Below are 14,540 nucleotides of genomic sequence, written 5' to 3' on the forward strand. Positions count from 1 at the left end.
ATTAATTTTATTTGCACCATGAATGTTTTCATTAATTATACATTCACTAAAATGCAAATATGATTTGAGTGTTCCTTGACTCAAACATGCAATATCCCTACACTTTGGGTCATTTCCAGTATGATATCTCCCAGTGCAAACACTAAAACTCACAAAATGAAGTAATGGACAAACAGCTTAGAAGTAAATTTAAAAAGCAATCCTCTGAGCAAGGCATAGTATAGTTGAGGAATTCCTTGCTGTTAGACTAAAAGTCTACAGTGATTCAAATGGAAACTAGACAAGTTCCTACAAGAGAAATGCTCTGAGGACAGAAACCCTGTCTAGCTCAGGAGGTTACTGAGCTGCAATTAAGGCTGTGAATACACACCTTTTTTGCTTGCTTTGTGCTTAAGCACTTTCTCAGGTGTTACCTTTCCAACCAAGACAGACTTTTGGACTGACAGTATGTCCACACTTAATGCTTATTTTGCACTCTGTGGTAACAGTTTTCCCTCATTTCATCTATTCCCTGTCTTTTTCAGATTGCAAGAACTTCTGAGCAGGAACTACCTCCTACAGTTCGTTGTCTAGACAAAGAAGCAAAATCCAGACTGGGAACACTGGCAATAAACACTAGAAATAGTGAATACAGTTTATACTAAAATATTTTCATGAAAGGATAATCAAGACAATACTTTCCTCTCGCAGTTTTAAGTAACTTAAGGTCTTAAAAAACTACTTACCAATAAAATCTCATAGAGCACTGAAAATTGTGATTTAAAATGAAAAATCCTATTCTAAATGGAAAAAAAACCCCCAACCTGTAATGTTTCCATTTTTTGCTTCTTTTACTACTGAAACGAATCTAATTAATATAAGGATACCCTGATGTCAGGTACCTGGAACTAAATGGAAACTCTAGCACTCTCAGATTTCTCTCTTTCTGACAGGGCTGAACAGGAACAATTGAAATCCTATGACAAATGGATGTCCCATGACTCTTAGCTCTCAAACTCGGGACTTAGGCTTGAAATTACAGTACTTCACCACTAATAGATTTCTTAAATGTTCAAATCAAATTGTTCTAGTATTTAAGGAATTTTCAAAAGATAAGTCAGGAAACATTTGGCCCTAAAGCATTGAGTGAATAAGCATATAGTGTTTTGAATGGCTTCTGGAGCAGGTCATAGCATCCAGATGGATGAGACCTCCGATTTCATATTACAGTTTATAGAGATGAGATCAGCACAACTTTTGGTCTTAGCCTTCAAGTTAGTTTTTATGTCAGTTACTTGTATGATTAACTGTAGCATAGTAGATCCACAATCACTGGGTACAGCATGAAGACTAAGCAGTATCAGTAATGCTGTACCTAAACAACACAATATCACATGTGTACCTTTAGTCCGGGTGCTCCCCTGGACCCTGGCATGCCTGGCAATCCCTTGGGACCTCGTGCTCCAGGATAACCTGCCAGACCTGGTAAGCCTGAGTTTCCTTTATCACCCTTAACAAATTAAAAATAATTAATTACAAGCAGAACAGTCAAACATGATTTTTCCCTCACTGTGTGCTAAACATGCACATAACATGAAAGCAGTCAAAGCTGCTAAATGTTTTCTGAATATATGGACACGCATTGATGGCACATCAGAATATATGGAAAGACAACGATCAGCAATATCACCTGAAAACCCCATCATACTTAGCAACAGAGCAACAGGACAAAGGGTAATGGAATTAAGCTGGAACACAAAAAGTTCCATTGAAATATAAGAAAAAACTATTTTACTGTTCAGGTGAGGGAGCCCTGGCACAGGCTGCCCAGAGGGGTTGTGGAGGCTCCTTCCTTGGAGGTCTTCAAGACCCGCCTGGACATGTTCCTGTGTTACCTGATCTAGGTGGGACCTGCTTCTGCAGGGGGTTGGACTAGATGATCTCTAAAGGTCCCTTCCAACCCTACCATTATATGATTCTATGTGCTTTAACTGTGGGGTAGCTTTGAGGTTTCTGAGGAGTTGTTACAGTTTAAATGATTGTTAGCACATCAATTGCTAACCATGCCATAGCCCACTGCAGTTGCTCAGTTGCTCATCTTAAGCCTTGTTCTGTCCTACCCTAAATATACCCTGACCTCAGTTGTGTGGGAATCACCTACCTAGATCTTGAAAGGCTTCTGAGAACATTCAAGAGAATCAATTGCTTCTTTGGGCTTATGCAAGTCATCTTCTCCATTAGCACATTCCTAAAGAGGAACAGCTGCCCACCTGGAACACCTGCTCAGGTACCAGTGACCTAGAAGCCCTAAGCAATCTTCTGCCTCCAGTAATTGTGCTTTCAAGTATGCATGGAAGCATGCATGGGCATACAAGTGACTGCTTTTACCTCCCACAGGGAGTCATACAGACTAGTTTATGAGACCTAAAGTTTTTCTCAGACCTGAAAATTTGCAGGTTCAAATTAATGCACTTTAGTCCTGATCCCTATTTAATTAATTTCTAATTGCATTTTGAAATATGAAGGAAGAGAGCACTAATATCCATTAATCATAGAAAATGACTCCTTGAGATGGTTCTTGGATGAATGTTGTGTTGTCTGAGGATTCTGAGCTTACAACAAGGAACTCCTTCTGATGAAAACAAGATGCTGAGTTCATTCACTACAGGTGGGCTAAAAATCAGGTTGAGATCCATAGTATTAATTTTGTTTTAAAAAAGGAATTCCACATCAAGAAACAAAATGGGACTATCTGCACACAGAAACATTCCAAATTCAACATGCTTGTTTATAAATATCAGACATACTGATAATATCAGTATAATTGGGTACACTCTACAGGAATTCATATAAAATAACTTTACCACACAAAGAAAGATCAGAATATTTGTTATGAAAACATATGAGAACATCAGACTATAAACAAAAGTAACAGTTTTTAATGGAAGAACATTAAAAACATACTGAGTTAAGCTGATTTTGGCATGTTAAAAAACACAAAATGGAAATTTGCTACCATCCAAATTAATGTTTCTGTAGTGTCATATAAACATACATATCTATCTTATTTCAAATGGCATTCTACTATGCATTCATAGAAATAAGAGGCTTATGTGAAACAATTTTTACATTAAATGTGATTTCCAGAGCTTTTGAATATAGCACTGTGGCTTATAGCCTGATGGACTGATAAACTTATATAGCAAAAGTTCTGTTCTTTTTACTCATTATGGCAAAAAACAGTTACAAGTCCTTCTCCATCAAAAACTGCAATGCTACTATACATTGTTAATATGGAGTAATGGAGTCTTTTTTTAATATGAAACATTACATTTTGAGTGGAAAGGCAAAAATGTAAGAATTCTTTGGGGTGATACTCCAAAATCCAACTCCAAACAATTTTAACTACTTGAAAGAGTTTCAGTGGGACATGATTTGAAACTGAAGAAGCTTGAATAGGGCATATCTGCCCTCTATGGGTAACTTGTTTAATTTTCTCTTTGTTCAACCAGATAATGATATTTATACTTGTAACACTACCTCATTCAGCTCCTTGATTAATTCTCAACACCAAATCTAACTTAGTATCCTTTTAAAACAATTACTATTGATCCATCTAACTAGAACTACTGAGAAATATCATACCTGATATCAAAATGATCAGAGTTTCAACAATGAGAACAACTAAAAGAATTTTCTCCTCTCTGGAGTGAATAAGCAAAGAGCTACATCACTGCTCTCAGAAGCAACAGACGGCAGGTCAGCACCCTTGGCCCACAGCAAAGAACAGACAGACAAACAAAATCTGTCTCCAAGAATGCTTCCAGGTACCTCAGATACTGGTTTTTGGCAAAGCTTTAGAATCACTTGAGTAGGGAGATGTAGGTTACAAACTCAAAGACAATAAGGAAAATGTGGGATTCTCTCAGAGGCTGAAAGGAAACAGTCACAGTTGGGGATCTATGGCTCATTTTTGGTAACAGAACTGTGAAATGTCTCTGATTAAGAAAACACTTTTTTTTTTTACCTCTAGTTACTACTAACATACACTAATGAAATAGTTCTACCAGCACACTTTATATCCTGGACAGAATATTATAAGCAAAACAGAAAGAAAACAAAATAATTGGTCTAATTTTCAAGATAATCAAGGAACTGAGAGTGGTTCCTTTTATTTAAATACTGTAACCTTAGAAAAGTTTTGACGGAGAATGACAAAGAGAGGCAACATGGAACAGAACTTACCCTAGGTCCAGGCTTTCCTGACAGCCCAGGCTTGCCAGGGTTCCCAGGAATGCCTACTGGTCCAGGGTACCCAACTGCTCCTTTCTGTCCTGGTGGCCCCAGTTTTCCCTTGAAACAAATTCAAATCAAATAGAGCACTCTTAGCTCTCTTCACCTTCACAGAACCAGATTTCTGTTACAGTTATTTTCTAAACCCTACATAATAAAAGACTCAGGAACACAAATGCACGCTTGCAGAGGGGGCTCAGAGCTAGGATGTTTGGTTTAAAATGCTATTGGCTTAACATGACTTGCTGTGTTGTGGGATCTGAACCACCACAGATGAAACCACGGAGCTTACTCCTCTGTGTGCCACGCCTGGAAAACGGTTGCGAGTGTTCATTCTTAAACTGATCAAGGAAACCTGATAAAGTCACACATTTATCCCTGTAAAACCCCAGTTATACATATTTGTGGCCTTCATTTTACTAGATATTCTCTATATTGTGCATTTGCAAATTTATGCTGTTCAAATTTGAACATATCACAATACACAGAAACTTTTAATAAAGGAAGTTTGTGCTGTGCCAATTGCTTGAGAAAATCTCATATCACATCCACCAACGGAATACTGTTTTTTCCCTCGACAATTATGTCCCTTTAGACTGATAAACATTACCTTAAAGGTCATAGAGTGCTGCAATTCTCTCTATATGAACACACTTCTCAGAAACGTAAAATCTGCCGACTACAACACGTCTCGTTTGAGAAAGTGTACTTAACAGCTATACAGACTGTAAGAAGCATGCCATCTTAAATTTATTTCTAATGGCTGGTTGCTGAAGTACCTTGCACTTGGGATGTGCTTTGAAACTTCCTCAAGTTCTAGTTTTACTGTCTCCACAATTCTCTCTATATCTTCCCTCTTTTTTCTTTGTCTATCTCTACAGTCCTCCAGAGGAAAAAGCTAAAACTTTACAAAAGACACATAGTTCCTTGCCTTCAAAAGGCTTTTCTTGCACTCTGCCCAGCAGGTACAAGCTCTGTGAAGCAGCTGCATTTCTCTGGTTACTGACAATGTTTTGATGTGAGGTAGTAAAAGTTATTTACAATATGTGCTTGTGTGGTACTATTCATTAGGGGACCAAAAGAGCCTTGATGTATTTTGTTCTTGGTTATGTTTACAGAACACCTACTGTTTCCTGCTCTTTCTTCTCCCTCAGGGAGAAAGGAATGCAAGTAGTTTCTCTACAGTAACTCAAGAAAGAACATTTAAAATTTCAGCTAAGGGCAAGCAAGAGAAAGTAGTAAACCTCAAGGGACCTGCCAGCTGTATCTGTCATGGACACATGGGTCCAGGGTTCTGTAGGCTGCAGCTGTTCAAAGAACTGATGGGGACCAGGAGTGAACAGTACTAGAGCTCTGTGCAACATAATGTGATAACTTGCACACAGACTACAAGCCACACGCAAAAGTAACTTCACAAGTGTGAAGAACTTTGTTGTTTTATTAACTGCACTTCACTTCCACGTGATGAGTAACTAATTCACAATAATTTAGCACAGTTTCAGAAATTATTCTTATTTTCATGGAGGTTCCTTTACACTTCCTGGATAATGAGAAGATTCTTTGGAGTGAGTGTAAGAGTTTCTGGTACCAGGAGCATTGCTTTTATTTGGTGGGTTTCTTTGTGGTTTTATAACTTGAAGATAGACAGTAGAATTTGTTACTTACAGGAATTCCAGGTTTGCCCGCCTGACCTGCTGCTCCTTTCTTCCCTGTGGGACCCTAAAATTTACATATACTTGTAAACTGACAAACATTTTAAACATGACACCTAAGAAGAGCTGAGAGGTGCTCCCCCTTAGCACACATGTTCACACTGCCATAGTTTTGGATCATATTAATTCCATTTCAGGAGCCAGTAGATTTTTTTTTTAAAGCAAAAGTGAATATTTTTTTAATAGAATTGTACTTTTACCTTTCCCAAATCAGTATAATGTTGTTTTCAGAACCTTTTCAACTACAACAAAAAGTTTTCACTACGAATCTGGCATTTTTTCCCCTCTATCAGCCACACCTCTGTAAGGAAGTATACTTTTACAGTAATTCTTGTATCTTTTGAAAAGGGAAGTCACAAAAGGTAAGTAATGTAGGTGCACTGAGTCTGTGTGGAAGAAAATACTAGAAAATAAGTGTCACATTCTTTTTTATCTAAGACATACACAAAATAGAAAGTTTACTTAAAGCCAGACTTCTTTTATCTTGACTGATCTAGGAACTAGTAGTCTCAGGAAAGTTGAGTGATACTGATATCAGATAACGTTCTTGTGAGTTGAGTGATACTGATAGCAGATAACGTTCTTGTAAGCGGTTTAGTGACACAGGAGGCCAAGGACCAAAGAAGAAAAGCTCAGAATGGGTCAAAAGCATCTCAGAGAATTGTGTTTATAGAATATTCTTCAGAGAATAGAAAGATCTATGCATGAATTTTATCCTGCCTCTAAAAGATATAACCACTCTGACAGCAGGGAGAAGAATAACACTTATTAGCGTAGATCAAGTAGAAAAAAGCTTTCAAGATTTTCTGGATTGATCATTTTAGACACTGTTCTTAAAGCAAAAGTCATGCTAGACTACCATGCTGCAATATTACATAATGTACAATGAAGTAAAAAACATAAGGTCATTGTATTTGTAAATATTTTATAAGTAATGTAAATATGATAAAATCAGCAAAATTTTGTTCTGTTCCTTAATTTAATGGGTTTTTTTGTTAAGAAAATAATAAAAAAGTCCAGCAATCAGAACTGGAATGTGCACAGTCAAATAATTTCACATTGTTTTCATTAAGATTTCTGAATGCATCCAAAGTGAAGGATTCAGCATTGCATTATACGTGATTGGTGCTGTAAGGCTTGCTAGAGCAGCACCACTCATGTCACTGGAGTTCAGACTGTATGAGTGTTTTAACTATTAACATTTTTTTGTTTAAACATTTAGGCTCTTATGGGTTGCTCCAGGCTAGATATTGGTTCCATATTTGCAAACAGCATTTGCAACACAAAACATTTTCCAAAGGAAAGACAGAGGAATGGCTGATTTTATCCTGTGCTGTGAGTAGTTTTTAAAGGCAATATATCTGAGAGTGTGTCTAGAGTACATGCTGATAATGTCTTCACATCATGTTTACAGTTTGTTGCTCCCCTTTTGTAATCTACTGCATGTTCTTGCATTTGCTTAGAAAAATTTGAAACTAACAGAGCTGTGCTATAGAACTTCCCAGACAAAATATCTCACTGAAGTTGCAATGACAATTGGTACTCTAAGAAATCTTTTAGATTAAATCTTTCAAAATCTCAAAAGCAAATGAAATTCATCCCATGGAGAAAGATAAAATACTTTTGGCAATTTTCACCTCATCACTGAGATGAACTGTTATTTCTAAAGGAAAAGATTTAGCCTTTGATCTTTTTCATGACTTGCTCTATCATTATTCCTTTACTGTTCTGCAGCAAATTCCTTATTTCCAAGTCTCTGAAAATTCAGTGCAGTGTAGTACCAGGAGGCTTTATTTAGGGATCAGAGCAGTCAAATGTTGGGTGTCTTCCAGAGCTAGTTTGGCACAAGGAACTGTATTTAAGGCTACAACTGAACATTACTCAAACATTTCAAAAAGAGCATCTCAATGTCTTATATTACTCCACAGTAAAACCACCTACCTATCAAACAGCTTATATTTTCTCTCCCAGATCATGATACAGTTTTCCATTCTATATTTTTATTGTCCTTGCAGGTATAAAAAGCAAACCCAAACAGTGAATTTTAGCCTTGTATAATGTTTTTTCCAAGATAGTCAGTGAACAGTAAAAACATACAAATTCCCACTAAGTGCAGTTTTGCTTGACTTTTTTTCTACTTACCACTGAACCTCTTTCTCCTTTTGGTCCTTGCTCTCCCAGTTCACCTGGCTGTCCCTTAGGAAAGAACATACATTAAATAAATAAAAAGAATCATATGAATGCAGATGAAAAAGCATTTTCAATAGCCAGTAGAGAAATCTCACTTGTTTGAAACACTTACTGGAGGCCCCTGTTGTCCAATAGGTCCTCTAAGGCCTGGAAGACCTATATGACCCTGGGAAACAGAAAATATAACATATTGCAATACAAGTAACTCAGGATGTCGTGTCCTGTGAGCTATAAATTTCTTTGTAATGCCTGTCTTGGGAGGTGCTGGGTAGCCCCAGCTTCACTGACATGACCTAGACAAAGTATGCTCGGCTCTCCTGAGATCAGACCTTAGGGAGCTTTTCTTCCTTAAATTGTCTACTCCAAACTGTGCGTGGGAATTACATATTGTTTCAACGTCTCTCCACTTCTGTAAGCAGAGATCATATTCAGGTCATTGATTTACTACTACCTCTATCTGTATTACCTGTGTAACAAACAGGATACTCTGTGTCAAGGACTGTCTCTTGTGCAAACGAACTACATCAGTGATTAGCATGAGCTACCATCCTATTTATGTATGCTGAAAGACAATACAATTCATGAATAATTATTAGGATTAGATTTACAAAGAAATAGTGCTTGCATTTCAGAGAAAAAATGTTAATTCAGTATTACAGAATCACAGTGTTGTTAGGTTGAAAGGGACCTATTGAGATCATCCAGTGTAACTCTCCACTTCTCAAGTAAGGCCAGGTAGAGCAGATTGTCCAGGACCATGTCCAGTCAGGTCTTGACTCTTTCCAAGGATAGAGATTCCACAACCTCTTTGAGCAGCCTGTTTTGGTGCTCAGTCATTCTCATAGTAAAAACACAGGGTTTTTTGTGTTCAAAACAAATTTCCCATGTTTTAATCTGTGCCCTTTGCCTCGTCCTGTCACTGGACACTACTGAAATGAGTCTGACTCCTTCATCTTCATTCCCTCCAGGTATTTATATACATTAAGATCATCCAAGTCATCTCCAGCTCATGAGTTCCAGGTCTCTCAACTTGTCATACACTCCAACGATGATACTTGTGATGTATTACTTTACACGTATGCAACATTCAAATAAAAAGCAAGGGGTATTACCTTGTAGCCCTCATCACCAGGTTCTCCTCTATCTCCACGTTCACCACTAGGACCCTAGAGAGAGAAAATACAAAGAGCAAAATATAACAACTGAGGTGAAATAATGCAGTGAAGGATAATGCAGTGAACAAAAAGAATTATGGGATTTCTCTCAGATTAAGCAACAAGATTGAACTGAGCATTACAAATATTAAAGTTAGCTTGTGTAAAGGAATAAACATGATTATTTTTCTAAACAAAATGCATTGCACACAGGCAGCAGCCACTGTCTAAAACATTTTGTAACTGAAGACTGGAAGCTAAAAGATAGATCTTACACAAGCATAAATGAAATAGGAGTATTGATCTGAGTAGAACTCCAGGTTTACACCCATACATACAGATATGAATTTAAAATGAAATATTAATTTAAATTAAGATATTTCATTTTCAAGACATGCAAGGAAAACTGTTATAGCTTCTGGAAGACAATACATAAAAAATTAGATTCTTTTCTGAAACTACTTGCATTACTCAGACCTTGGTTTCATTTTGAAGTTCATCCTAATAAAAGAACCATTTCAATGCCTAAGGGATGCCTCTCACATCTGAGAACCTCACGGGAGCAGAGGGAGTAGCATGATCTTTGAGAGCCGTGTGGTTCTTCCTGCTACATTCAGACACTTCACTAGTTGTATTTTAGGGAAAGGCTTTTACTCCAGTCCCACAAGGAATGGGACTTTTTCCACAGAATTTTAACTGTCAGCAAATAGACCAAATTTCAGTCAAAGCAAAAATAATGGGATAGGGAATTATGGCCATAGAAAGTAAGAATGGCCAAGACTTTCCAAAATGTCTTCAGTTAATGATTAAATGAAATAAGGGACTCCCTTTTTCCCACCTGTCTTAAGTAAAGGCACATAAACTGCCCAAGCATCACTAACTGCAATGTATCTGTACAACTCACAAATGAATAGATTAGCCACTTCTAGTGCATATCCACCAGTAGATACTATTATGCAACTGCCTGTATACTCTCCAAGGATTGAGCAGCCTCATGGCATGTTTCCTAGAGGGAATCCACAAGACAGATAGTCTCTACTTGCAACATTTCAGCACTCAGTATTATAGAGTCAGTTGCTACAATGGAATTGGCTGGATTCTCTTCTCTCACACTCTAGCATAATTAAGAACCTAGTCCAGACTCCATCTTCAGTTACATCAGGGTCTTACTGTCCTGCCTGTAGAGGAGGTGTGGTATAAGTGTTAAAGTCAATCTGAACAGAAGTAGACTGTGCAAGCATTACATCTGCACAATCAAAGTCTGCAGTGAAACATTTTTAATAAGATCTTGAGATGGCTTATTTGTTTTCTGGATGTGTTCAGCATTCCTGCAGAGAGATATGCACATACAAATTCGGTAAAATACGGTAAAAAAATGCATGTCTCTCAAAATCAGCTAAATTAGCTTTGTAGTGATAATGAAATAAGTCAAAACATATTTCCTGGTTAGTAAAGCAATTAGGTATAATGCTGGGTAAGCAGGGAGGGCAAATTTCTGTTTCCAAATGTGCTGGTCTAAACACAGACTAATGGCATTAGTGTAATTAAACACAGGGCACTTAAGCAGGAAGGAGCACATGACTGCATTTTTCAGAGAGGGATTATGATTCAAGGACCATCATTCTGCATTTTTGTGCAAGGGCGTACTGATTCATGAGAGTGATATAAAGTTTCAGAAGGAACCTACGTTGACTCTTGTCTTGAGAAGCAGTAATATATTTTTTTTGAAAAAGAAAGACCTACTGGTTCACCTATGGGCCCAGGTGGTCCAAGGACTGTGTTATCTTCACCTGGGTAACCCTAAAACAAAGATAAGTATTAAGAAATATTCACTTGGAAATGCAAGCTTATCTACAATACACATGTTCAGATGCTAATAGGCACTAAAAAGTGTTTATTAGCCTTCAAACTAAACACTAAAAGTCAATATGATGCTTATAGTTTTATTACAGAGGAAATGATGACTCCATTTTAATATGCACCTAAAATGTCCCAAAGACATTCAGGACTAAAAAAAATAGCTTACAAAAAACCTCACAAAAAAGGCAGCCATTAAATAGTATTTGAACAATGTCTATATAATAATTCCTTTATTTAATGAAAAAAGGATAAACAGGATGTTTGATAAGAAGAAGAAAGAAAACTTTCATCACTGTTTTTAGAAATATATCTAATATAGACAATAAGAGTACAGAAAACTCCAACATTCAGCCTGAACTCAAGTTTTAAATATGAAACAACTGCCATCTAAACTAATAGACACAAGTTTTATATTCCAGGTGCTATTTACCAATATTTAATGCAAATGGGATCACATCTTAAATATGAATATGAGTTTCCAAAGTGCTTTTTCAGAAGTGACCAAGCAAGTCAGACACCAATCTCTCAGCATATTTTTCAGATATCGTTTCTGAAAATGATATCTGAACCTATTCATAACATCAACCTCTAATTGCCTATTAGCAGTATGCATTGCAAATTGGCCCTAATATAAAAAAGTATTTCTCTGTCAGATGCCAGTCCAAACTACTCCTCATGCAGGGAATCCCTATACCTTCTTGAGGCCACATAGACTTAAGCCAGCATACGAATCTGTTTGCAGGATTTGAGGCTTAAAAGAACAACAGTGAATTTCATAGAATCAGAGAATGGTAGGGTTAAGAAGGGATCTTTAGAGATCATCTAGTCCAATCTCCCTGCAGAAGCAGGTTCACCTAGATCAGGTTGCACAGGAATATGTCCAGGTGGGTCTTGAAAACCTCTGGAGAAGGGTACTCCACAACCTCCTTGGGCAGCCTGTGCCAGGGCTCCATTATCCTCACAGTGAAGTAGTTTTTCCTTATGTTTAATTTGACACTAAAATAGTAGCACTGAGGCAACATCCTGCCTGTCAAGTTTTATATTAAGTTCAGACCTTTGTCCATCTTAATTGGCTTTCTGCAAAATCTGTGAATGCACTCACAGGCTTAAAGCTAAGTAAATACTTCTGGTTCAGCACTGCTTACTTCTGTCAGCAGTGCTCACTTAAGGGCAGTGGTGCTGACACAATATAACATGTTTCTTACAGTGGGTACCTGATGCTTTAAAATCTAAACCATTTCAGCTGCATAATTCAGAAGTCTCTCAATACTAATCAATATTGCAAAAAAAGGGTTTTACTGCAGTAAACAACGTGCATGCAGTAATGTTTTCTTCTTTGATAATTACTCAAGCTGTAAAACAGTATAACCCAGCTCCATACCTTTTCTCCTTTGGGTCCTGGGGGCCCTAGGGGCCCTGGAAGGCCCTGGTGACCCTAAAGAAGCAAACAAAACCAAAATTAGTTCCAAACCCAATAACCAAAGAAATACTTCATTTCAATCTTTCTTTTAGCTGCTTGCTAACAATGCTAAATAACAAAAACAGTGGGCACAGGCACAAGAAGTATTGTGTGCAGGAAAGACTCTGTGCACAATGGGAAATCAAAGGTTCTGGCAGTGCTTGATACAGGTGAGGGGAGCAGTGCAGCTTCTCACTTCAAGTTAGGGCCACTGGTGGAAGTTCCTGTTTGGAAATAAGACTTGGCATTCTGGTCTGTGAGAGCAGGACTCAAATTGATCTATGATGATGATGACAATTATTTTTCCACAAAAGCCACAATATCTTTATGTCCTTCAACTGAGCTCATACAATCAGTTTCTGTTACTGAAGGGGAAACTACCAGGTCAGGCAGTAAGCAGAGGTGGAGGTGTCTGCTGAACTCTCCTTATAACAAATAGCTGTAGTAGTTTTATAGGAACTTTATTCACAAGAGGTGAGATACATTGGACAAACAAAGGTTTCAAATCTGAGAACTCATAAAACCCAGTCATCGTTGCTTAATGCTAACATTTCTGAGTAGGTAATCACATGTCAAATAAACATATGCAAGTATCTGACAGTCTTAAAGATATTTGTGTATTCTAGATACAGATCCCCATGATATTGGAAATGAGAGTACCACAGTACTTAGGTATTTGTGTGTGTGGACATGAATTCAGTAAAAACTCACCCCATAGCCTGGAATTCCTGACTCCCCTTGAGGCCCCATTCCTCCCAGGCGGCCCTGTTAGACACAAAAATCAGTGATAGAAAAATGGGCTCCCTTGTAAAGTACTACAACAATGTCTACTTTGTGAAGTTATCACTGTGAAAAGTCATCAAATATGACATTTGAGAATCAAAGACCACTTTCCCGCTTGGTTTGACTTCATTTGGTGAAGAATGCTGAGCTTTTCCCTATTCTATGGAAAATATCATTATTATTATAGTTCCTGTACATAACATAACATATCTCCATAACTGAGATCAAAAGGATCTGAGCTTTCAAAGGTGTGGAAGACCTCTATCTATAAATGCCAAGTATGCCAAGAGAAGCTGAGAGTGGTCCTCACCCTAGGAAGCTGAGTCCTTCCCTTGAAAATATTGGCTATTAGGTAGTTACTCTACTTCTGTACTTCATGTGTTCGAGGACACAGTGCTGTGTTCAGTGGCCACAGGACTGGGCCCTGGAGCAGAAAGATGGACATAGAATCATAGAATGGTAGGGGTTGGAAGGGACCTTTAGAGATCATCTAGCCCAATCCCCCTGCAGAAGAAGGGTCACCTAGATCAGGTCGCAAATGTTGCCTCACTACTGCAGAAGCTGAACGTCTGTGCATCCGTCATATAGCGTGGAGCAAACTTAGGGAGCTTGTGATGAAAGGAGCTCAAAGTTAACAAAAATACACTTAATTCAGTGAATTTTGGATCAGGTTCCCATTCAATAGGATTAATAGTTCTCATCTGAAATGCTTTGTTTCTGCTATGATTAAGGCTTATTTTATGTCATTGCAAGATCTGTGATTTTTGTTCTTGGAACTGGAAAGGTTTAAGAAACAGCTGCACCAGTGAGGTTGTATGTGAACTCTGGGGTGTGAATGCCTTGCCATCTTATTCCTCTGACTGTCAGATCAGGAACCTGATCAGAGCATGAGATGAATCCTTCCAAGGCCATGGCCTGGGTGTGTGCACAGGAAATACACACAGGTCTCATTCTGATGCTGGAAGACCACTGCATGCATCAGGACACACAGTCTGGGAAGGACATTGCCTGCATCTCCAGCTACTTAAAAAATATTTATGCGTGCTGCAGCTGTGGCTTTTGTCTTCCCATGGAGAGAAACAATTCTGTTAACCAGAAATACATGAGCTC

General features: G+C 37.9%; 1 protein-coding gene across 1 annotated transcript in view; it reads right to left on the reverse strand.

Moving 5' to 3' along the window:
• The window catches only part of COL24A1 (collagen type XXIV alpha 1 chain), a 150,840-nt gene that overhangs the window by 16,502 nt on the left and 119,798 nt on the right, over nt 1–14,540 (reverse strand). Inside the window, exons 40-48 of the mRNA XM_062003927.1 lie at nt 13,359–13,412; nt 12,570–12,623; nt 11,072–11,128; nt 9,287–9,340; nt 8,287–8,340; nt 8,127–8,180; nt 5,938–5,991; nt 4,225–4,332; nt 1,382–1,489 (exon numbers count right to left, since the gene is read on the reverse strand). Coding sequence (XP_061859911.1) covers nt 1,382–1,489; nt 4,225–4,332; nt 5,938–5,991; nt 8,127–8,180; nt 8,287–8,340; nt 9,287–9,340; nt 11,072–11,128; nt 12,570–12,623; nt 13,359–13,412 — 597 coding nt within the window. The remainder of the gene's footprint in view (nt 1–1,381; nt 1,490–4,224; nt 4,333–5,937; nt 5,992–8,126; nt 8,181–8,286; nt 8,341–9,286; nt 9,341–11,071; nt 11,129–12,569; nt 12,624–13,358; nt 13,413–14,540) is intronic.

Source organism: Colius striatus, chromosome 10 (assembly GCF_028858725.1).
Source record: "Colius striatus isolate bColStr4 chromosome 10, bColStr4.1.hap1, whole genome shotgun sequence".
Taxonomy (NCBI): domain Eukaryota; kingdom Metazoa; phylum Chordata; class Aves; order Coliiformes; family Coliidae; genus Colius; species Colius striatus.